The sequence below is a fragment of the Emys orbicularis genome, chromosome 11, assembly GCF_028017835.1.
Source record: "Emys orbicularis isolate rEmyOrb1 chromosome 11, rEmyOrb1.hap1, whole genome shotgun sequence".
NCBI classification, from domain to species: Eukaryota; Metazoa; Chordata; order Testudines; family Emydidae; genus Emys; species Emys orbicularis.
The window spans coordinates 3,046,578-3,071,046 of NC_088693.1; the positions used below are offsets into that span (position 1 = coordinate 3,046,578).

The 24,469-nt window shown below is 56.1% G+C and overlaps 1 protein-coding gene across 1 annotated transcript in view; it reads left to right on the forward strand.

The window, feature by feature from the left end:
* The window catches only part of TNS1 (tensin 1), a 120,710-nt gene that overhangs the window by 44,693 nt on the left and 51,548 nt on the right, over positions 1-24,469 (forward strand). The window contains exon 14 of the mRNA XM_065413663.1: positions 16,092-17,865. Coding sequence (XP_065269735.1) covers positions 16,092-17,865 — 1,774 coding nt within the window. The remainder of the gene's footprint in view (positions 1-16,091; positions 17,866-24,469) is intronic.

Below are 24,469 nucleotides of genomic sequence, written 5' to 3' on the forward strand. Positions count from 1 at the left end.
CCAAGGAAGGAGATTCCACCACCTCCCATCAGCTGCTTCCAGCGGGAGCATCTCCTCTCGCTGGCCTGGCTTGTTAATGTTCACAGCTCTGAATCTTTGCTTTAGACAGGAATTCAAATCTCCTGGGAATCCTAAGCATGCACCCATAGGGCAGGAGCTGTAGGGAGCAAAGATGGCTCTTTGCTTCCTTATTCGGCCCCCCTTCCTGGGGCTGGCTGGGTGCCAGTGCAGCTCCTGGAGGGAGGTAGGCCATTCCAGCTTTAACAACCCCTCAGGGGCCATTCCAGCTAGCGGAGATTGGTGGAGCGCATGAGCACTTTGGCCATATGGCCATGCCCCCTAGGCCAGGGCGTGGGGATTAGCGCTCGCTCTTCTGGCCCTATGCCGCGTGGGCTCCCGTGCCCCTGGCAGACCCGTGCAATGTAGCCGCAGGAGGAACCAGGATCTAGACCCCATTAATTTGGCCAGATAGACCATCTGCAGTGGTTTGAGTCCCAGCCCCCGAGTTCTATAGTGTGTACAAGACGTTTCTTTAGGGATTAATTATTGCCAGCTGTTATTGTACGAAGGACCTTTGGGTTTGAAATCATTCAGCCTAAGGGGCCTTGTGTCCGTAGGCCATGTAGACGGACCTGTGACTTCAACTTCTGCCTGAGTGGATAGGCGCTACCACAGGAGAAATCAGAATGGGCAGTATTTGCTAGGGAAAAAAGAACTTTCTTTCCCCCCCCCCTACAGTATTTCATGGAAATTTGTCAACAAATATTTCTGTCAGTTTAGGGGAAAAAATTGGGGTTTTAAGGGGTTTTTTGTTGTTGAAAATCAGGAACATTTTGAAAGACACAAAAATATTTATTTAAGGAAAAGGCCATTTTTCATTGAAAGAAAGTTTTAAACAAAGACATACACTAATAATAGATCTAAATATGAATAGCTTAGTTACATGAGAACTATAGAGGAAGAGCTAACTATCTGTCTGTCTGTCTTTCCATCCCTGAACATAGATAGATAGATATGTTCGAGGATGGATAGACAGACAGACGGGGAGGGGGGTGTATGGAGATTAGATTAGGTAGACAGACTATCTATCTATCTATCTATCTATCTATCTATCTATCTATCTATCTATCCCCATACACCCCGTCTGTCTGTCTGTCCCCATACACCCCGTCTGTCTGTCTATCCCCATACAACCCCTATCTATCTATTCCCATACACCCTGTCTATCTGTCTGTCTATCCTCATACACCCCATCTGTCTTTCTGTCTGTCTGTCTATCCCTATACACCCCGTCTGTCTTTCTGTCTATCTATCTCCATACACCCGGTCTGTCTATCTATCCGCATACACCCTGTCTGTCTGTCTTTTACCATACACCTTGTCTGCCTGTCTGTCTATCCCCATACACCCCGTCTGTCTTTCTGTCTGTCTATCTATCCCCACACACCCCGTCTGTCTGTCTGTCTATCCCCATACACCCCGTCTGTCTGTCTGTCTATTCCCATACACCCCGTCTGTCTGTCTATCCCCATACACCCCCCTATCTATCTATTCCCATACACCCCCCTATCTATCTATTCCCATACACCCTGTCTATCTGTCTGTCTATCCTCATACACCCCATCTGTCTTTCTGTCTGTCTGTCTATCCCTATACACCCCGTCTGTCTTTCTGTCTATCTATCCCCATACACCCGGTCTGTCTATCCGCATACACCCTGTCTGTCTGTCTTTTACCATACACCTTGTCTGCCTGTCTGTCTATCCCCATACACCCCGTCTGTCTTTCTGTCTGTCTATCTATCCCCACACACCCCGTCTGTCTGTCTGTCTATCTCCATACACCCCATCTGTCTGTCTGTCTATTCCCATACACCCCGTCTGTCTGTCTATCCCCATACACCCCCCTATCTATCTATTCCCATACACCCCCTATCTATCTATTCCCATACACCCTGTCTATCTGTCTGTCTATCCTCATACACCCCATCTGTCTTTCTGTCTGTCTGTCTATCCCTATACACCCCGTCTGTCTTTCTGTCTATCTATCCCCATACACCCGGTCTGTCTATCCGCATACACCCTGTCTGTCGGTCTATTCCCAAACACCCCGTCTGTCTGTCTGTCTTTCTCACAGAGCCCTTTCACCATCATATCTGAGCACTCTCAAGTCCAGGTCATGTCTGATGTGCCTCTTTCAACTCTCTGCTGCGCTATGTGTCTGCATCACAGAAATAAATCCGGGGTTAATCACACTGGCATGGTGAAAATAGCTGTTGCCCAGGATGTATTTCAGGGCTCTCCATGAGGCAGCACATTTATCCTATTACTCCAGGGCGTTGTGGTATCCTCATAAATAGCATTTGCCTTCAAGGGACAGTCTGAGAGTGGCCGGCAGAGTCACGCTCTCTCTGTAGCGTTCTCAGCCATGCTATCGAGCTGGGTTAATGGCGAGATCGGAACCGTCCCGCACGATCCGGGCCAGAGTGACTGAGCAGAGGGAAGTTCAGCAACGGAAAAGATCAACTAAATATCAGCAAAATGGCCCTGTGCATGAGATCTGTCTGCCTGTGGTTCTGAAAGAAACCCCCTCTGCTTCTGTCACGCCGTAATGGCCTCCCAAAGAAAGCGATGGGCGCGCCATTCACCTGAGACACGTAAAATGAGACTGGATGGAGCTCTGGGGAGTGTAGTGTGGGGAGATCTCTTATACCGCTGTGGTTAAGGCGCTGGATTGGAACTTGGGGGATCTACGGTCACTTCCTGACTTTGCCACAGACTTCCTGTGTGACCCTGGGCCAGTCACTTCATCTTTCTGTGCCTCAGTTTCCCCCGCTGTAAAATGAGGAGAAATTATCCTTCCTTTCTCCCACCCTTTTTCTGCCTTATCTATTCAGATTGTAAGCTCTTTGGGGCGGGAGCTGTCTCTTGCTACAAGTCAGTGCAGCATCTAGCTCTCTAGGGCTGTGGTCTCGGTTGGGCCTGGTTGGTCCCGTAGTACAGATTCGTAACAGCTCACTGCCTGTGGGAGGACCTAGATGGGAGCTAGCGCCTGCCAGACTGGTCTGTCTCGAAGGCTCCATCCATGGTGAGCCGAGGCCTTGGGCATTCTATTGCTTCACCTCCGTTGCACGTGGAAGGTTGGGTAGCAGGTTCCTCTGGAAGGAGAGGGTAATCCACAGGGTGATAATAGGGTAAAAGCCAGTCCGAAGTTATAATTGGTTTAGTTTTTTGAGTAATGTGGTAGAAAGATCTCAGGGCCCACCAACCTTCACCACCATCTTTCTCCCCACTCCAATGGCTTTTCTGCTGGCCAGTGTGGGCTAGCAGCTAGGAGCCCGTTAATGCAATGTCTCCATCAGCAAGGACCTTGCTACTTCAGCCACATGCCTGGCTCCCACTGGGAACAGGGCGGGAAGGGAGCGGACATTAGATCCCTCTGTACGTTTAGCAGCCCAGTGCCTCCCACCCTAGGGCTGCCAGACCGGCCCTTCCTTCTGTCACTGGAAATTCATAGAATCATAGAATATCAGGGTTGGAAGGGACCTCAGGAGGTCATCTAGTCCAACCCCGTGCTCAAAGCAGGACCAATCCCCAACTAAATCATCCCAGCCAGGGCTTTGTCAAGCCGGGCCTTCAAAACCTCTAAGGAAGGAGATTCCACCACCTCCCTAGGGAACCCATTCCAGTGCTTCACCACCCTCCTAGTGAAAAAGTTTTTCCTAATATCCAACCTAGACCTCCCCCACTGCAACTTGAGACCATTACTCCTTGTTCTGTCATCTGCCACCACTGAGAACAGCCTAGATCCATCCTCTGCAGGGGCTTGTAATGGGGACCTGGATCCCAAGAAATAAATGTTATATCCTAGCCTCAGAAAAAAACATGACAGTCACGGAACGTAGCATTCCCTTGGACAACACAAGCCACGTCTGTTCTTACTGCTGCTGGGTGTCGGCCTGTCGCTGCCTTTACCCCCAGTAAGGCCAACATTTTCCAATGTAGGTGCTTGCAGTTAGACACCTGGGTCCGTATTTAGGCAGCTAAGTAAGCCAGGGTGCTGAATCTGTGCGGCTCCCGTTGACTCCAGTCAGGGCTGTAAGGCTTCCTCCTCTGTGGTAATTGGGCCATTTATTTCGGTGCCTCAAAGTTAAGCACCCAAATATAAACATTTTTCAACTCAGTGATTTTCCGCCCCATGCACCAGTGGTAGGGCTAGGGCGGAAACCCAGGAGTCCTGGCTCCCCCCCCGCCGGCTCTACTCTCTAGCTTAAACTGCTCCACTCCCAGAGCCATGCTGAGAATCCTGGAGTGTCCTGACTGTCAGTCCCCGGCTCTAACCGTCTGCCAGGCGGCCTCCAGAAATCCCGTTCCCTGATCTGCTAGTCCCAATCCTGCAGCACACCGGTGCCCGTGTGACTCCCGGGGAAGCCAGCGGGAGTTTGGGGCCCTGGGCGGTGCGTGCGCTGATGTATCGCATGGCAGGGGGACCCCGGCTCATGCACGTCTTTACCTCAGGACGTGCGTCATGAAATCAGTCCCACGGTTCGTTATGGGGCGGTGTAGCCCCCTAGGCAGTGCTCACACAGCCCTGCCGTGGGTAAGGGGGGGCCGGAGTAGCCTCCCCACAGCGACGGTTCTGTCCATTCCTCCCCTGAATCTCTCCACCTTCCCCAGTTCCCCCCTCCCGCCTGCTGTTAGCTAAGCGATTTTGAATGTCGTCTGTGAAAGGACTTTACGGGCTGGCAATGGGGGATTGGATGCCTTTGACCCGCGTCCAGCTCCGACATCTGCAGGAGACTTGCTAATTCCCCACCTGAGTAATTGTTTTGGCATGTGCCTCTCGCTGCTGCTGGAATCGCTCCCCCATTGCCTTCCTGGGGTTCTGTTTACAGCAGCCTGGCGTGGCGGTGGGCTTGGTCTGCCTGGGCCTTTAAAACATTCTGCAGATGCCGGAGCCGACCACTCCTCCCTTCTCTCCCCGGCCGGCTGTTTGATCTCTTGCACCCGTTCCTGGCACACTCACAGCGCTGACCTGCCTCTGGCACTGCTGGAGCTCATCATGTTCCTTAACTAGGTGGTGCAGGGCGGGCTGGACCCACGCCCCAGAGCTCTGCATCCTGACGATTTGGGTGATCTCCCCACCCCATTCCAAGACCCATCCCTTCCGCTTGACTGGAGAGTGGAGTCAGCTGCAGCCTCTCGTCTGGCCTGTGCTCACAGCGACCAGGCTGGGAAGTTACCCGGTGGGAGCAGCAGGGCAGGAGGTGGCCGGGCAGGAGAAGACGGGGATGGTGGCTGCAGTGCGAAGGTCCTGGGGCAGGTGCCCGGTTATGAGGCCTGGCACAGGCACACTGGCTAGTGGCCACAGTGTCTTCGTAAGTGCCAGCCTCCCAGTGGGATGTAGAGGTGGGCTGGGTCCAGGAGGCAGCATGGGAGTGGGAGTGAGTCTGTCAGGGAGACTGATCACAGCCTGCCCCGGGGCAGCCAGCAGCATGCATTAACCAGTGTGGCGGTGGTCTGGGGGAGTGCAGGTCATGCCCTCCTTCTCAGCTGCGGTGTGGGGCCCAAGAGGCCATGGTACAGCCAAAGCATGGGAGATCTCTCCCGTTGGCACCGAGCAGCTACCCGAGCAGTACAGCTGTGCCGCTGTACGCTCGCGAGTGTAGACACAGCCTAAGGTTGAAGAACTCTCGTTGTCCCCTCCGCTGGCTTGGGCTCTGAGTCTGCTCCGTGATTTGAAGGCAGAGGAGTGCAGGATTGGCTGGTACTCCGGGGGGCGGTTCTCGGTAGCATGGTCGGCGCAAGCGCGAGGGACGTTGGTCGTATCGAGTCTGTCTCCACTGCCATCAGCGGCGGGCATGCAGCGCGTGGAGATGTCTGCTGACTCCACTAACAATCGCCGGGAACCGTCTGTAGCATGGGCCGTACAAACCTGCCTGGGACCCTGTTCTGTGTACCTGAGCAGCCAGCCCGTGCTGCCGTGTCTTCCCCGCTCGAGCGCAGTCGAAGCCAGCTCGGGTCTGTCCATGCGTGCTGCAGGCACAGCTCTGGTTGCCGGGTAGACATACCCCTTATGATGATGGAGAAGGTGGCCAGATGCCCTCCTGGAATCACTCCCACCCCACTGGCTCCTGAACCGGCTCACCGACAATAAGAGCTGGCCTGAATCTTCGGCAGAAACTCAACCCCCCCAAATGTTCCCTGCCTTCCAAACTAACCCAGCTTGTCTGTTTCACATCCATGCCCTGGCTCCAGAAGGGGACATGCGAAAGAACTGGGACAGAGCCTGTTTTCCTGAGCTTCCCACGAGGTTCAGCTAGATCAGAGCATGGAGGGGGCAGCATTGTCTAGTGGCAGCAGCCTGGGACTGGGAGGCAGAAGAGCAAACTCTTGGTGTGACTGGAGGCAAGACGCTTTACTTCCCAGCGCCTCCGTTTCCCCATCTGTTAAATGGGGACTGTCATTCTCACCTATTCCCAGGGGTTGCTGTGAGCCTCGCTGCAGGAATGTTTGCCAAGCGCTTTGGGATACTGTGCTGAAGATCAAGTGTTTGTATCATCCCCGCTTTGGGGTATTTTTCATAATTCAAATGCTGAATCTTCACCCTGATTTGGAGTGGCGCGGGGCACCCGAACCGTAGCGTCGTGGGTGCTGACACCAGTCTGGAGCATGCCCCATCTGTGTTCTGCCATCCCTGCAACAGGGCACAGTGCCAGCAGGGCTTTCTCGGTGGGTAGGAGGCCTTGCGCAGCCTCTTTCGGCGAGGAAAAGTAGGAAAAAATGGTTAATACCCAGCGAAAGTGATTCCTTCTTTTCACTGTCAAAGTTTCCTTGAAAGTGAAACCCGTCTGAATAAGAAAGAGAGCGAGCGCGTAGAGCCCAGCTGGCTGGAGCTGTGTGTGGAAAGTGTCTTCCAGCACGAAACCTGGCTGCTAAAGTAACAGGAGGCGGAACTGCGTGTGCCTGCACGGCTTGTGAGAATGCCTTTGTATTTCGAACCTCCCGAAGGGCGGGGACAGCTTTTCAAGGCCCTGAAACTGCCCTGTCCTGGTGCTATTTAAGCTGCGATGCATGTCCTGGTTTGAATAAAAAAGCCCCCTCTATCTATCCATCTAGCTATCCATCCCTCCATCAATTCCCATACACCCCCTCTATCTATCTATCTATCTATCTATCTATCTATCTATCTATCTATCTATCTATCTATCTATCTATCTATCTATCTATCTATCCCCATACACCCCTCATCTATCTATCTATCTATCTATCTATCTATCTATCTATCTATCTATCTATCTATCTATCTATCTATCTATCTATCTATCTATCTATCTATCTATCCCCATACACCCCTCATCTATCTATCTATCTATCTATCTATCTATCTATCTATCTATCTATCTATCTATCTATCTATCTATCTATCTATCTATCCCCATACACCCCTCATCTATCTATCTATCTATCTATCTATCTATCTATCTATCTATCTATCTATCTATCTCCATACACCCCTCATCTATCTATCTATCTATCTATCTATCTATCTATCTATCTATCTATCTATCTATCTATCTATCTATCTATCTATCCCCATACACCCCTCGTCTATCTATCTATCTATCTATCTATCTATCTATCTATCTATCTATCTATCTATCTATCTATCTATCCCCATACACCCCCTCTATCTATCTATCCATCCCCATACACCCCCTCTATCTATCTATCCATCCCCATACACCCCCTCTATCTATCTATCTATCTATCTATCTATCTATCTATCTATCTATCTATCTATCTATCTATCTATCTATCCTCATACACCCCCTCTATCTATCTATCTATCTATCTATCCTCATACACCCCCTCTATCTATCTATCTATCTATCCCCATACACCCCCTCTATCTATCTATTTATCTATCCCCATCCATCCCATCTATCTATCTATCCCCATCCACCCCATCTATCTATCTATCTATCTATCTATCTATCTATCTATCTATCTATCTATCTATCTATCTATCTATCTATCTATCCCCATACACCCCCTCTATCTATCTATCCATCCCCATACACCCCCTCTATCTATCTATCCATCCCCATACACCCCCTCTATCTATCTATCTATCTATCTATCTATCTATCTATCTATCTATCTATCTATCCCCATACACCCCATCTATCTATCTATCTATCTCTGCTTCCTTCTCGATAGACTAAGTTCTCATCTCTCCATTGGCTTCAGTGGGGTTCAATCGGGGTGAATTTGTTCCAGTGTCACTCGGTTGGCCACAGGCTCTGTTTAACCCCCATCCTTCTCATGTGATTGTTCCGCAGCTGGAGGAGCACGGACGTCCCTTGTGTGGGGAATGGAAAAATCACCTCCTCTTTCGGGCTGTCTGGGTCTGTCTGGTCTCTGACTTTCTGTCTCCCTCTCTTCATCCCCTGCCCCACCACACTCTCTGCCCATTCACCTCTCCTCCCTTTCTCCACCTCCTTCCCTCTCGCCGCCCGGCTCTGGGCGAGTGCTCTGTCTAGCGGCTGTGCGGTGCAGCCGGACTCGCAGCCTCCGTGATGTCATGCTGGAATCACATAGCTGCAGGATGATAAATCCTTGGGATCCAACTGGCTGAAATTACAGACGGCGTTTTATCCCACAAGCCAGGAAACACCCCGCTCCAGTCCCTGACAGGCGGAGAGACAGGGTAGGAGACAGACAGAGCTGGGTCTGCCACCTCTCAGGAACTCTTAGAAAGCTCCGGCACTGAAGGAAAAGGGAGTGAACAGCAAGGGAAGGAAATTAACCCAGTTCCTCCTCTTCTGCTGGGTGTTTTCCTTCCATCCAGCTGGTAAGTTCTGACTCCTGGGCTGGTTTGCAAGATGGGGAGACTGTATTTTGCTGGTTAACGACACCCTAGAGCCAGGCAGATCTCAGCACTGCCCCGCTGAGGGCAGAGACGGCTCCTTGGCACTGCCGAGCCTCATAGCTGGGCAGGCGATGAAACGGAAACCCTGTCGGGATTGAAGGACAGGGGCTGAGTGAATGCCTGGAGCGCCTGTTGGGAACCCAGCCTGCTTCCCGTGCTTCCCCGTCCCATCCCGTCGCAGGGCCGCGCGGTCCCCACCTGCCAGCTGGCCTAGCTGTCACTTCGGGGCAATGCGTTTGGAGACGACCAGGGGCCGGATTCCCAGTGGGTGTAATGCAGCCCTGGAGCTGTCCTGAGCTCAGAGCCCAGCGGGCAGAGGGGCAGAGTTGGTCACACGGCGGGTAGGACTCTCAGGATGGGGTGTCGACCAAATCAAGTAGCCACATCCCCAGGCGATTCTAACTCTGCTCCTCTCCTGTGCTGTCTCTCCCCTGCTCCTGCGATCTGCTGGCATAGAGGCCGATTCGCTTGTTTCCCTTTGTCTTGGGCAGCGGTTTATGCTCTGCTGTGCCACACCTGCTTTGCACCATCGGCCGGCGATTTGGGAAGTGTATTTGAATGTGGCCACCAGTGTCTGGAGAAAGTTGGATTGATCTGAATCGGCTGCTATAGCAGCCACTCTCTCCTGTCCGTCAATCTGTTTGTTGTTTGATTGCTCTCTGCGCAAAGGGGAAGGGACAAGCAGGGGATGAAGGCCAGAGAGCGTAGTAAAGCTGTCGGAGAATTGGAGAGTCGTGCTATTGTACTGTTCAGTTTAGATCCGTGTGCCTGGGTCCGTGGGATCAGAGAGCACGGTGATGGGCGTGGGGTAGAGCAGAATAGGGAATTCCTCTAGCAAAGCCCCGAGGTTTTGTTTGGACCCTTCTCCATCCTCTCTGCCTGAATCAATACAGGTGGATCGAACAAAAACATTCTCGTTGTGTCAGATACCTTTGAAAAATAACAGCTGCTAAGTCAGTAAGCTAATGGTGGGTGCTTTGCATGCCATGGTGAGGATGCTGCCACCATCCCAGATGGTCTAGGGAAACAAGAGACAGATGAGGTGGGGCATTCTCATTGGACAGAGATTTGGACGGACCGTCCCTGGTTTGGCTTTGCACTTGTGTCTGACAACTGACCAGGGGAGCAGGTGCCCGCTTGCTTCAGGCAGGAATTGGGATTCTGCCAGTTTTGCTGTGAATGTGGCGAATCTACAACACGCCCCACCCTCTCCATCACTGCAGAGAGAATCATGATTTTTTTTTCATGGCAATAGAAGCGTTTGGTCATTTTTAACCTTGCTCCCTGCCCTGTCGGACCCAAAAGGATGGTCCGGATTCAGTCCCAGATAGTCAGGTTGCTAGTTCTGTGCCCTCCAAAGCGATCTGTAAGCCATAAACTCGGGCTGTATCTGCTGCGCAGGGGTGCAGAAGTGGATTCAGGAGGGTTTTTCTGTCTCTCATCTCCATCCGTCTGTGAGCAAGTTGCTCTTGTACAACGTTGCCTAGTGGTTAAAGCACAGGAGCAGGAGTCGAGAGCCGTGAGTTATAGTCCCAGTTCTGACACCGACTCCTCATATGGCATGGGTGAGTCACTTAACCCGCCTGCAGCTGGTTGTTCTTACCTGCCTCGCAGGCGTCTGCTGGGACCGAGCGGTCGGTGTTTCCAAGCCATGGTGGAATGGGCTAAATTGGAGCAGGAAATAATTTGGCTCCAACCTCTCTGAGCCAGCCCGACTTAAGCAGTAGCAGAGCTTGGTGCAGCTCCATGGAGACCGGAAGCCGGGGCGAGCTCCTTAGGCTGGGGGGCCTCTGTCTCCTGAATTGCCCCGGTCACTTTGGGCTGGGTGGTGCTCGAACATCTCCCCTGCAATTTGTAACCCCACCGCCCGAGTGAGCTGAGCGGGCCAGTCGCAGCGGGGCCTCGGCTCCTGTATGGCAGTGTAGACGTCCCCGAGGGTCTCCCCTCGGACAGCAATGCGTGGAAGAGGGCTGGGGACTTAGGCCATCAGCCTGGCAAGGGCCTCGTGGGTAGGGTTGCCAACCCTCCAGGATTGGCTTGGAGTCTCCAGGAATTAAAGACGACTCTTTAATTAAAGATGATGTCATGTGAGGAAATCTCCAGGAATACATCCAACCAAAATTGGCAACCCTACCCGTGGGTCACCGAGCCCAGGCCTGGCATATCGTCCCGTTTGTAAGCGTATCAAGCTCCCGCTGTTTGTCCCCACTGCTCGGCCTCCCTGCTGGCTCGTCGCCTCCATCCCTCGCAAAGAGAATCTGCTCCAAAGGCCACGTCGGGACTTTGCTGGCCTCGCTTTGAGCTTTAAAAATCCCCCCCGGCCCCTGCCAGAAGCCCATTCTGCGGATGCTTTTGAGATGCTTCTCCCGGCAGCAGGGCGGGTTCTGAACCAGGGCGCTAATTCGAGCCTCTTCCCTCTATTTTTTCCTGGGCCACGTACGTTATTTATTTGATATGGACATAGCCTGCCGGTGCGTGCCTCCCCGTGGCTTGTGCCCAGCCTCCAGGGCATGCTTCAGCTATAACAGCCTGAGTGGCGCTGTTTGTCCTGCTTGTGCTTTGGCGCAAGGAGCGCCGCTTATCTTGAATGGCAGCAAAGAGCCTAGAGAATGTGGACCTGGCTAGTGGGGTGAGCCTGGGAGAGCGGATTTTTTGGTCTGGAAGGAGGCATTGCTCCGGATCTCCCCTCTGGGAAGAGAGCTCCGCTGAGTCAACCCCTGGGTTCCCCGCAGAGCCGTGTCGCGGCTGCCCTGCCTGCGGGAGGAATGTTGGATCAACATCCTCTCCCCAAAGCTGGGCAGAGGCGTGTCCGCAGGCAGGAGAAGGCTGGGCGCTCTCCAGAGCTCTGGGTGCCCAATTGCCTTTGTTTGACGGTTCGCTTAGGAGTTGCTGTAGAGTAAGGCTGGGGACCGGCCGGTTTGGTGGGGGTGTACGGAGCCATTGAAAGCCACGCCGGGGCTGGGCATCTCTCCCTGGGAAAATCTTAATCATTCTTCCCGGCCCAAGATCTTAGACTCCTGGGACAGAAGGACATTTAACTCTTGATGTCCCCGGACCTGTTCAGTGGGCTGAGCTTGCTTTTGACTGAACTTAACCTGGCTACATCTGCACAAAAAACTAACAAGGGACTGAAGGCGAAAAATGAATAATACTGTGTAGAATGTATAAGAATTTGTGGCCTGACCCAAAGCCCACTGAAATCGAAAAAAGACTTCACCGCGCTCGCTTTCATAGAATCATAGAATATCAGGGTTGGAGGGGACCTCAGGAGGTCATCTAGTCCAACCCTCTGCTCAAAGCAGGACCAATTCCCAACTAAATCATCCCAGCCAGGGCTTTGTCAAGCCGGGCCTTAAAAACCTCTAAGGAAGGAGATTCCACCACCTCCCTAGGTAACCCATTCCAGCACTTCACCACCCTCCTAGTGAAAAAGTTTTTCCTAATATCCAACCTAAACCTCCCCCAACGCAACTTGAGACCATTACTTCTTGTTCTGTCATCTGGTACCACTGAGAACAGCCGAGCTCCATCCTCTTTGGAACCCCCTTTCAGGTAGTTGAAAGCATCTATCAAATCCCCCCTCACTCTTCTCTTCTGCAGACTAAACAATCCCAGTTCCCTCAGCCTCTCCTCATAAGTCATGTGCTCCAGCCCCCTGATCATTTTTGTTGCCCTCCGTTGGACTCTTCCCAATTTTTCCACATCCTTCTTGTAGTGTGGGGCCCAAAACTGGACACAGTACTCCAGGTGAGGCCTCACCAATGCCGAATACAGGGGCATGATCACATCCCTCGATCTGCTGGCAATGCCCCTACTTATACAAGTAGGATCAACCCCCCCCATCCATCAAACCCCCCCATCTCAAACTGTGTCTTCCTAGGTTTGTATGTCCCACTCTGTACAGAGAGGACTTTTTGCCATCCTTAATCAAGAAATAGTATGCCCGTTGCCCATAGTGTTGCTGCGTGGGCACATGGGTGCAGACACAATGTGTGGGAGTTGCTGTGTGTGTGTGTCTGTCATTCCATGGGTGTGCATGGGCAGACACCTGTTGTATGCATGTTGCTGTGTGTTTGCGTGGCTCGCTGTGCGCTTGTGGCAGGGGTATTGCTGTGATTTTGTGCGTGCGCACACTTTGCGGTGCTGTCGCTTGCGGCGGGGTCCCTGTGCGATTGCACGGCTGTTGCTGTGTTTGTGTGTGCATGTTGTTTGGGGGTTGTGGACTGGGATGTGCATTGCGCGGGTGTTGCTCTGGGGTGTCAGGCTGCGTGTGTGTGCGAGCACGTGCTGCATGGTGGTTGTGCTCTGTGTGTGTGTGTCCATGTTGTGTGGAGGTTACCGTGTTTGGACAGGAGCATAGGGGCTGGTTAGCCTCCCTCCTGTGATACGCCTGGCTCTGTTGTGGAAGTGTTTGCCTGCAGCTCAGAGCGTTCTGATTTCACGCTGTCGCATGAAGCCGTCTTCCGGCTCTGAGTCAGGCCTCTGGCTCGCGGCCAGAGGAGAGTCACTTTTTCCTCTAAAAAGAAAGCGTTTAATGTTGCCTCCCTGGCCTTCCAGAAAACCTCACTGGGGATCTGGGAAAACAAATGGAGAGACTCCAACGGGGAGATAGGGGCCTTTCGGCAGGAGGGCGGAGTGGGGAAATAGATGGCTTGCTCTGCTATTCCGTGCCACACTCGTAGTGCCAAGGCAGCGCCTCTGATACGAGACGACATTCTCCTGGCACCTCATGTTCCCCAACTCCCTGCCTTCGCCCAGGGCAGCAGAGCCCCGGCAGCCCTGGAGCAGAGAGCAGTTTCAACTTAAGGCTGGGGGACCCGTTTGGAAAAACCTGAAAGTCACCTGGAGGACGGCAGCCGGCCCTGCACTTTGCAGAGCCCCCATGTGCCAGCAGGAGGGACCAGGCTGTGAGGTTGCTCCCACGCCGGGATCAGGCCCGGATGGGCTCTGCAGAGCTGGGATGGGCTGTAGGGCCCGCAAGAGGGTGGGGTCCAAAGCGGCTGGTTGCTTCACTTGGGCGTGAGGTCAGCTGGGGCAAACGGAGCATGATGGAGTCTCCCAAACTGAACAGCCGATTCAGCGTAGCCCCGTGGCGAGGCGATGGCGTCTGACTTACGGTGTCGCCCCATCGCCGCTTCAGTCCAGCCCTGCCGGGGCTCGGTCATTGAGCGCAAGGTGCAGAATGGAGCAGGCTGTTTCCTGCAGGCAGGGAGCCCGGGTCTTGTCCCGCAGTGGGACCACATTGGGCTTGTGACGCTGCGTCGTGGCGGAAACGTGGTCACAAGAGCAGTGTCCGGGGTCACAAATGTCTCGGTCTGAAATGCTGCTGGGTGGGCTGGCCCCAGGAGAGGCTCCGATTCTCTGGGGAGGAGCAAGGGAGGGAGAGCTCCATTAAATGGATTTAAAACTGGCCAACTGACAGGTCTCCAAATGTAACCGTGAAAGGGGAATCATCTTCCAGCTGAGCCCTGAGACCCAGTGCCCCGTGGGGCTAAAGCCAGGAGCCCTGGTGCCCTCCGGGGCTAAAGCTGGGAGACTAGAGCCCTGGCGCCCCTGGGGGCAGAAACCCTGACCCCCCCATCTTGCAGGGCTAAATCCCCGAATCCCCCTGCCCTGTACGGCTAAAGCCAGGGCAGCAGCCCGGAGCCCCAAGCCCCCCCCCCCAGTGGTTGAAGCCTGGGGCCTCAAGCCCCCCGCCCCATGGGGCAGAAGCCCCAAGCCCTCAGCCCTGTAGGGAAAAAGCCCCCATCTCCACAAGGCTGAAGCCTGAACTCCCATCCAGTGGCTAGAGTTCCGAGTCCCCCTCTCCCTGAGCCCCACACCCTGCATGTCTAAAACCCAAGCCCCTTGCCCTCCGGTGGCTGAAGCCCAGAGGCCCCCCTGCTCGGCCCTGGAATTTTTATAGCATATTGGGGGGGGGGGGAGCTCAGAAAGAAAACCCCCAAGAACTCCTGACCTAGCAGACAAATATCCAATGGCTGGAAATTGAAGCTAGACAAATCCAGACTGGAAATAAGGCGTACATGTTACCAGTGGGAGTAATTCACCATTGGTGCAGTTTACCACGGGGTCTGGTGGATTTGCCATCACTGGCTATTTTAAAATCAAGGTTGGATTTTAAAAACCAACCACCTCCTTTTGAGCTAGAGCGGATTATTTCAGGGGAGTTCTCTGGCCGGTGTTATCCAGGAGGTCAGACTAGATGATCACAATGGTCCTTTCTGGCCTGGAATCTAAGAAGCCAGCCAGCCATCCCCCTTGTTTGTGTGAGAAGTGAAGCAGCCTTCCCAGGGAAGCAGTAGGGGCTGGCTTCAAGACTGAGCGCGATAAGTGTACGGAGTGGCTGGTATGATGACACTGCCGACAATGGCATGTAGCCGATCTTCGACTGCTACCAGCAAATATCCCCAATGGCCGGTGATGGGACACACTAGATGGGGAGGGCTCTGAGTTACTACAGAGAATTCTTTCCCAGGTGTCTGGCTATGGGGTCTTGCCCACATACTCAGGGTCTGACTGATCACCAAATTTAGGGTCGAGAAGGAATTTCCCCCCCGGGTCAGATTGGCAGAGACCCTGGGGGGGGTTCGCTTTCTCCTGCAGCGTGGGGCGCGGGTCACTTGCAGGTTTAAACGGTGGATTCTCTGTAACTTGAAGTCGTTGAGTCTTCAGTAACTCAGCCAGAACTCAGGGGTCTCTTGCAGGAGTGGGTGGGTGAGGTTCTGTGGCCTGTGATGTGCAGGGAGCCTGGGGGTCTGGGGCTCCTTTCCAGAGTCACGCAGGGCCGTACGCCTCACACAGCCCAGGATCCAGTTTGAACCTTGCGGGAGAGCTCACATTAACGCTGTATCGATCCGGCCTGCAGAGCATCCTGTGCTTTCAGCGCAGCGAAAGCAGGTTTCCAGTAACGTCTCAGTAGACACCGTCTCCTCTGGCCACGTTAGCCACAGAGGACACAGCGCCGGCGTCTCTGCAGGAGAGCGGTGGGAATGTTGTGTGTATTTCGCGGGGAGGCTGAGTGCTTGGCAGCCGGCTGACAGGGCCCTTAGCTCATTGTTTGAGCGTTGAAGCCATTTGTGCTTAATGGGAGCCATTAGCTCGCTCTCCCGCCCCGAGCAAACCGTTGATCTCCTTTGTTCTGTTCTCCCCATGCAGAGCTCGGGCACACCCAGGGGCCGCTGGACGGGAGCCTCTATGCCAAGGTGAAGAAGAAAGACTCCCTCCACGGCAGCACCGGTGCCGTCAACGCCAGCCGCGCCCCCCTCTCCGCGGCGCCCAACCACCTCGAGCACACGCTCTCCGTCAGCAGCGACTCGGGCAACTCCACTGCTACCGACAAGACTGACGAGCAGGCGGCGCCCAGCGGCGGCCCCCCGGCGCTGACCCCCGAGGAGAAGCGAGAGCTCGAGCGCCTCTTGAGCGGCTTCGGCTTGGAGAGCGAAGCCCCCATGCACAACCGCCACCCCGGGGCGGCGCCGGCCGGCGGCTCCGCCCTCACGGGGCGCCATGTGGTGCCGGCCCAGGTGCACGTCAACGGGAGCGCCGCCGCCCTGGTGGCCGAGCGGGAGACGGACATCCTGGACGACGACCTGCCCAACCAGGACGGGCACAGCGTCGGCAGCCTGGGCACCCTCTCCTCCTGCGACGGCACCACCAACGCCAGCGAGGTCGGCTACCAGGAGGTGCCCCGGATGGAGAGCCTCTCCTCCCTGCCCAACGGCCCGTCCAGCTTCGACGGCGCGGACAAGCTGCACAAGGAGGGGCTGTATGACTCAGAGCCGCTGATCAATGGGGGGTACCCCTACAACAACCAGAATACGCTGCGGAGCATGATGGGGCGACACCCCCAGCCCCCGCTGAGCCAGATCCGGCCCTCGGTGTCTGCTCAGGAGAATCTGTCCGACTACCAGCAGCAGCAACCCGGCTTCCCTGAGCCCGGCTGGCTGCTGCCCCGGCCGCCGGCCACCACGCAGCCCTACCTGTATGGCTTTGACTCCAACGACATGTACCGCTCTCAGTCCTACCCAGCCGCCGAGCCGGGCCTCCAGCTCCCCCAGGCACCGGCTCGGAGCACCAGCAGCCGGGAGGCCGTGCAGAGGGGCCTCAACGCCTGGCAGCAGCAGGGCGGCAGCAGCGGCGGGAGCAGGCCACCCTCCCGCCAGCAAGACTGCGGCCTGGAAAGCCAAAGCCCTAGTGTCTCCAGTTCGAGCCCCCAGCCCAGCCCCTTGCAGGTGGCCCCCCCTCCGAGCCACAGCATCCCTGAGTTCCCCCAGGTGGCCTCCCCGAAGGAGATCGAGCAGTCGATAGAAGCACTGAACATGCTCATGCTGGACCTGGACCCGTCCGTCTCAACGATGCACAAGTCCCAGAGCGTCCCCGTGGCCTCCACAGAGGACCAGCCCGGCCCGGTGGTCTCCTCTCTGTCTGCCCAGCCAGTGTTGGGTCTTCCTAGCCAGGCGGCCCCTCAGGTGACCCAGCCGAGACCCAGCAACGCCTTCGGAGCCTTGCCGGCGAGCGTGTCCCACAACGCCATGGGCACTGCTGTCACCCAGCCCCCACCGGCTTCTGAACCGCTGGCCAAAGCCTATCTGCCAGGACCGCCGGGCCGGGGCGCTGGCGAGCCAGAGTACATGGGGCAGGATTTTGGGGTGTCCTACTCACCCTACGGCTATCAGAACCAGCAGCCACCTGTGCCGCAGACAAGGAGCTACAGCCGCCCCCCGGGAAGCCCCCCAGCCTCTCCCATCCCTCTGGCAACAGCTTACAGCCCCGTGAGGCCTCAGCAGCCCCTCATCATGTCGCCCCCATCCCCCACAGCGACAGCCCAAGCCCAGATGCCCCCGAAGGGAGCGGAGCATCACCATGAGCCTGCCAGACCCTCGGAAGAAGAGCCCTTGAACCTGGTAGGGCTGGTGGCCCACAGAGTAGCAGGTAAGAGGCTTTGATTTGCGGTGCCACCTCTGGCTGGCCGTCACCCCAGGGCCAGGCTGCGTTTGTCCTAGACTGTTGGGTGAGGGCGGGTTACGGGAGCCCCTTCTGCAGAGAGCAGGCGGGGGGCCTGCGTGCCCAGCTCTTGCGGCTGGGTCCATAAGCAGAATGGAGCCACAAACGCACCCACGAGGCTCCGGCTGTGTGGGAGTCCCACTGGGATGGAGACGCCCGTGCCCCATGGCCCAGCCTGACTCCAGGCTTCCCTGGAAACCAGGCCCTCTGGGCCCCTAACATACCAGGGGAATCCTCTCCATCCTCGCTCTTGGGAAGAGGCAGCCCGGCCCCCCTCTGCAGCGAGCGGTGCCCAGGAGAGGAGAATCGGGGCCTGTCCCTGGGGACGGGGTCGGGCCCGGGAAGCACGCCCGGGGGGCCAGAGGGAGAAAGGGGTGGGAGTTGTGGGAAGGGCGAGACGAAATGCAGATGCACAGGACAGGAGAGAGCTCAGGGAAGCATTAAACATCCCACATCCCGTTCCCAGAGGCCCCTCTCCGTGCAAACGGGGTCGTGACTGGAGGGGAGCCGTCTCCCACGCGGCCTCGCTGGCCAGGCGCGATCACTGCCCTGCCGCTGGGCAGTGCCCAGCTGGTGAGGCGGGGGACAGCGTGAGCAGCGCGGCTGAGCTCAGGGCTAGGGAGCGGACTTCTCCGTGGCTGCGTTAGTTACTCCGTGCGCCCAGCTGCACGGGAAAGAGGGCCTGGCAGCCTTTGGCCGGAGAGCCTGCTCTGGTGAGATGTCCAGTCTGGCTTCGCCTTCCCGAGAGCTCTGGCTGGATCAGCGCTGGTGGTTCCGGGTGCTCCAGACTGCCCTGCTGCCCCGTTGGCTGGCGAGCGGCGGGGGCTGGGGCTGGCTCCAGGACCGGAGCAGCATGCAGAGGTGTGTCGTGGCTGCAGACGATGATCTCTTCCAGCTGTCCTCCTGCTCCCTCTGCTGCTCCTCTCTCTGCAGCCAAAGGGAAATTGCCCCTGCTTACTGTGCGGGGAGCTGCTGGGAGCAGACTGATCAGTCCGGCCTGGGAGCAGGAAGGAGGCAGGAGAAAAGAGGAGAGGCCAGCACCTTGTTAAAGCAGAGAACAGTGCGTTAGCCCCACTGCCCCCGGTGATGGATTTTCAAAGGGGTTCAGGAGCCCGGTTTTGCCTGCGGGGTGCATGGCTCCGATGTGGGAGGCCTAGCCGTAGCTCCATTGGGAGATGTCAGTTGGAATGACCGGACTGGACTCCACTTTAGATACCCAGCGATAGCCCCTAGCGCCCAAAGCAGTCATGCTCATTGTGGGACCTTCCTGCTTGTGCTAGGTGCTGTACTTACATGGCCTCCATTATCACAGACTCTGAGTACCCCACGATCTTGAGGGTATTTATCCTCCCAACCCCCCTTTACGGCAGGGCAGTGCCGTCACACCCAGTGTACAGATGGGGAACAGAGACACAGAGAGGATAAGTGACTTGCCCAAGGCCGCATAGAGAGTCTGTAGCGGAGCAGGAGATTGACCCCTGGTCTCCAGGTCACAGGTCAGCAGCCTAGCCATTGTCCAAAGCCCGCGCACTAGGACTGCTGGGCTAGTAAGTTACAGTCCCTGCCCCATGCTCCAGTGCCCTGGCTTTCCTTTCTTAGCCCTACAGCCACAGGCACGGGAGGAGCTGTGATGTTCTGAGCACGCTGGCTCTGTTCTGAACAGGCAGGAGAATAGAAAGTGTCACACCCCTCTGAAGCACTTCCCGTAGACATGCCCCCTTGAATCTGTTGTCAAACTGTCCATTCCTCCTCGGAGCTTGGATCTGCGCTGGGGAAACAAACGGGATGACGGGGGGCATATTTAGAACCAGGTCTGTCATTGATCCTGATGCTTCAGGGCATATGGCCCCCAGTTGGGGTCAGGAGGTAACTTCCCCATGGAATAGTGCAGCACAGTTAGGTACGATGTAGGTCATTGACCAGTGGGACCATTCCAGCGAGGCATTTTTACCGTGCGCAGGGTGCATGGACGGACTAGCGAACTGGCCTCATCTCTTTGGGACTCCGGTTGCCCCTGGCCTAACTTCAGAGCTCAGGCCCCAGCCTGGGAAGCAGGAAGCCAAGTCCCCCTTGGCCCGACGGGCCTGAGGAATAAATCTTTGGCTTCGGGGCATGCACAGTGCCTGGCCCTGCCTTCTTCTCCATGATTGTGGCGCAGGTTTTTCATTGCTCGTCCGTGGGAATGCCGGGGCCGCGATCCAGCCTGCAGTTCCAGGGCTTGGCAGGGCGGGGTTTGTTCCAGCCAGCGTCTCGGCCTAGAAACACGAAAGGCATTAGAGGGAGGGAACAGCGCTCAGTTGCAAAACACCTCCCCCCCCCACGCACACCCAGGCTGAGTCGCTGCTCTCTGCGGAAGGAGGGAGCCAGGTCCTGGCAGGTTGGTGCCAGTGCGGATTGTGGGAAAAGCTGGCTGCTGGATTGGAGAGAAAGGGGCCCCTGAAGCTGTCATGCTTAGCATCACGCCCTGAGCAATGGGCTTGGGTTACCCCTGCTCAAGGACTCAGTGACTAACCCTTTAATGCCCTGAAAATACCCCTCCCCCACCACAGACCCCCTCCCCCTTCATCCCACTCCAAGCTACAGGGAAATCATTGTGCGAAAACTGGTTATTAAGAGATTTTTAAAAAACCAAAACCAACTCTGGCGTCTGTGATAATTTCTGCAGCCCCTTACATCCCAGAGCCTTTCCCCGGCTACTAAACAGCTAGTGCATTCAAACCACTTCGCCCAGCCCTGAAATGCAGCCACCTCTGACGTGGAGCGTGGTAGCTGCTTCACAGCGCCCAGCCACAAAGTGTCATAGGTTAGGACAGGAGAGGAGGCCGCAAGCCATTGCTGGGAGTTGAAGCGGCAGGGTAATTTATGGGCCACTTTGGCCAGGACATCAGGGCTCAGACCCCGACTTCACCAAAACAACATTTCGAGGTGTTTCACGGCCGCCTGCGGTTAGGACTTGGTTGTTACATGCCACCTCCAACAGCACCAGCCGGGGGCCCTGGGTTTAGGACTGAGTCCCAGGGAAGAGCCCCGCCATTGAGTCACCCTGCGTCGGCCCGGATTCTCCTCTGATCTGCGCGCCGCCCGGGCCAGATGCTGCTTGGTGGTGGGATGTGGTTCTCTGCCTGTCTGAGGAGGCGAGGCTGGGAGCTGTCCCTGGAGCAGGGCCATATGTCGCAATGGGAGGCTCGTGGCCAGTCCCCGGGAAGAATAGTTCAGCACACAGAGCAGCGCGGCGTGTTTACATCAGGGGAGAACAAGGTGTCCTGAAAGCAGAGCTGGCAGCACGTGGCGTGAGTCAGAGCGCAGCCTGGAAGCGGGAGCTGTGGAGGCTGCGGGAGAGTAGATAGGAGGTGTCGGCTGCTGGCACGGGGAGGGGGTTATTTATGGCCCTCGCTGCTATAAGTTGCCTGTTTGTCCCCAGGCAAGTATGTGGGGAATTTCACACAACATCCTCCTCCCTGGGACTTGCAATCATGACAACTCCAATTTCCTACGGCTGGCTGGGGCTGGGGGTGCCACAGTGAGGATTACACAGGAGCGGGGATGGATTTTTAGCAGCCCCCGCCCAGAGAGACCCTGCTACATGAGCCAGCTGGGCTGCACCGTAGACCCCTCAATAAGAGTTTGTTCATTACCGATGGGCTGATCCTCTAACATAAGAACGGCCAGACTGGGTCAGACCAAAGGTCCCTCTAGCCCAGTGTCCTGTCTGTGACAGTGGCCAATGCCAGGTGCCCCAGAAGGAATGAACAGAACAGGGAATCAGCAAGTGATCCATCCCCTGTCGCCCACTCCCAGCCACTGGCAAACAGAGGCTAGGGACACCATCCCTGCCCATCCCTCGCACCCAAAGCGGCTGATGCGCTGGGCCGGATTCTCCACTGCCCTGTGTGGTCATTTGCATGAGGGGTGTAAGATGCTCCAATTCTCCACTTGCCAGCACCGGGGGGGGGGGCAGGTGGCATTTTACACTTGCCGTATGCTCAGGCCGATTGGCTTTCTGACCTCTGTCCTGGCGGGCTGGACTCTGGGTCAGAGCCGGGCCCTCCCGCGGGTTCTCCAGCCCTTCAGTCCATTCCCCGGGTCTCCCTCGGGGAGCGATCTCAGCCCTCTCCCCACTGGGTCCACGCAGATGCTGGCTGTTCCCTGCCCCTCCCCTCCATCCTTCCAGTAACGCCCGTGGGCCTTCTGACTTCCTCGCTGAGCTCCGCCAGAGCGTGTGACGATGGAGGGCGGAGCTCCCTCGGGAAGCCGGGTTCCCTCCCCGGGGTTGCGGGCGGGGGTCGCTTGGATTGGCAGCACCACTCAGCCAGGTGGCAGAGCTGGGCCGTGGCAGCCCTGGGTCAGATAACATAACACGCCCCAGACTCCGTGCTCCCGAGTCCAAGATCCCGCCAATCACACCTGCGGGGTCTGTTCCCAGCCTCAGGCATGCAGGCACCTCTGGGCTGGGGCCCCCCGAGTGTTTGCTGTTTGGCGTCTATTGAAGGGAGGCATCGGTCCATTTAATTCTTCACTGTTTTCCCGGAGAACAAAATTCAGCTGGGGCCCAGACATGGCGGCTGCTCCATTCACCAAGCCGTCCCGACCCCTTTCCTTCCCTTCTGGGGTGAGAGAGACGGGTCCCTGTTCCGGGGCGGCAGGGACATCCAGTGCGTACAGTCCCCTGCTGCCCCCTCTGCTCCCAGCGTCTCTGGGCTCGGCTACCATTCAACTCAGGGTCCCAACTAATCTTTTCTCGTGTTTTTTTTTCCCTGTCTCCATTGTGGTGTTTGTCCCGTCTGTCTCTCTCCATGGCGGACTGTGTCTCCTCCCTGGCTGACCTCCTCCCACTCCTGTGCCCCTTCCCCCCCTCCACCTCCCCTATCAGAGTACAACGCCAAACTCCGGGGCATCCGGCAGAGCACGAAAGCCCCCCATCCTCCTCTGCACCGACAAAGATCCTTCTCCTTCGCTGGTTTGTTCCGTTCCTCCTTCCTCTTTCGCTTCGCTCCCCTCTGCTCTTCTGCATGCTGGGTGGCTCCCCTCGGTCGCATGGACATGGCGTGGCAGGGTTTGTTAGCATGCCCTGTTAGGGGGTGGGGGAGCTGCTCAGAGTCCAGTGGGGCAGGACGGTTTGATCCCCACCATGGCAGAGCCTCCCCACCCGACGCCCAGTCACAGGGAAATCCCCGTCTGTACCGCGGTGCCTCGCAGGACTGGATTCTGGGTAGAGCTCTCCTCCCACCTACAGTGCTCCTTGTTTTTTCCTTGGCTTTCAGGCTCTTTCCCTGCTTGGGTGTTTGACTGGCTTGAGAGGGATGACAGGGGCGTTAGATTCGGTCCGTTCTCAGAGGGCACCCCCGGAGCGGCTATGGGCACGCAGGAGGTCACTGGCAAAGGGAGACTTGCTTGCCCAGTTGCTGTGTGTGCATGGGGAGGGGCGGCACACAAAGGGTGAATAGTCCAAACCTGGGGGGAGGCTGGTGAGGGGCTGTCACCAGCGTGGGTTTATTCTGAGGTGGCACTGTATATAAAAGTGCTGCAGAGAGTCCAGCTTTGAGCTTTTCTGCTGGATCTGGAAACAGTCGCTGAAATTTCTCCAGGCCAACACTGACACCCCCCCCAACGTCCACATGGCCCCATGCAGCCGTGTGTGTGTGTGTGTGTGTGTATGTGCACTCGATGGTTCCTCTCGCAGCGGGTCATTGTCGGGGCAAAACCTCCAAACGGGTTGTGACCCGCTGTCCGGAGCGCACACGCACAGATTAGGGGCCTGGAGCACATGATTTATGAGGAGAGGCTGAGGGAACTGGGTTTGGTTAGTCTGCAGAAGAGAAGAGTGAGGGGGGATTTGATAGCTGCTTCCAACTACCTGAAAGGGGGGTTCCAAAGAGGATGGATCTAGACTGTTCTCAGTGGTAGCAGATGACAGAACAAGGAGTAATGGTCTCAAGTTGCAGTGGGGGAGGTCTAGGTTGGATATTAGGAAAAACTTTTTCACTAGGAGGGTGGTGGTGAAGCACTGGAATGGGTTCCCTAGGGAGGTGGTGGAATCTCCTTCCTTAGAGGTTTTTAAGGTCAGGCTTGACAAAGCCCTGGCTGGGATGATTTAGTTGGGAATTGGTCCTGCTTTGAGCCGGGGGTTGGACTAGATGACCTCCTGAGGTCCCTTCCAACCCTGATAGTCTCTGATTCTATGTCTCGCAGGGGGGCTGTGCCACTGGGCCTGCTTTTAAAGCAGAACTTCCGAGTCCCCACTGCCGAGTTGGAGAGGTTAAGGAAGCCGCCCCTGGCAGCTTGTTTGACTTCAGTCTCTGGCTGGGGCAGTAGCCTGCTTGATGTTGGATTCAGAGCAAACTTTTTCTCACCCACCTACACTGGGATCCGTCCAGCTCTCCCTGGAACCAGTGGAAAGATCCAGTGGGGGTTGCGTCTGGCCCCTCGTGTGAGCAGAGCAGCTCGGAGAGGAGAACGGCAGTAGGGGGCAGGTGGGTAGGTGGAGGGGAGGGAGACTGGATGGAGTTTGGGATGGGTGTTGCTAGGAAGGGTG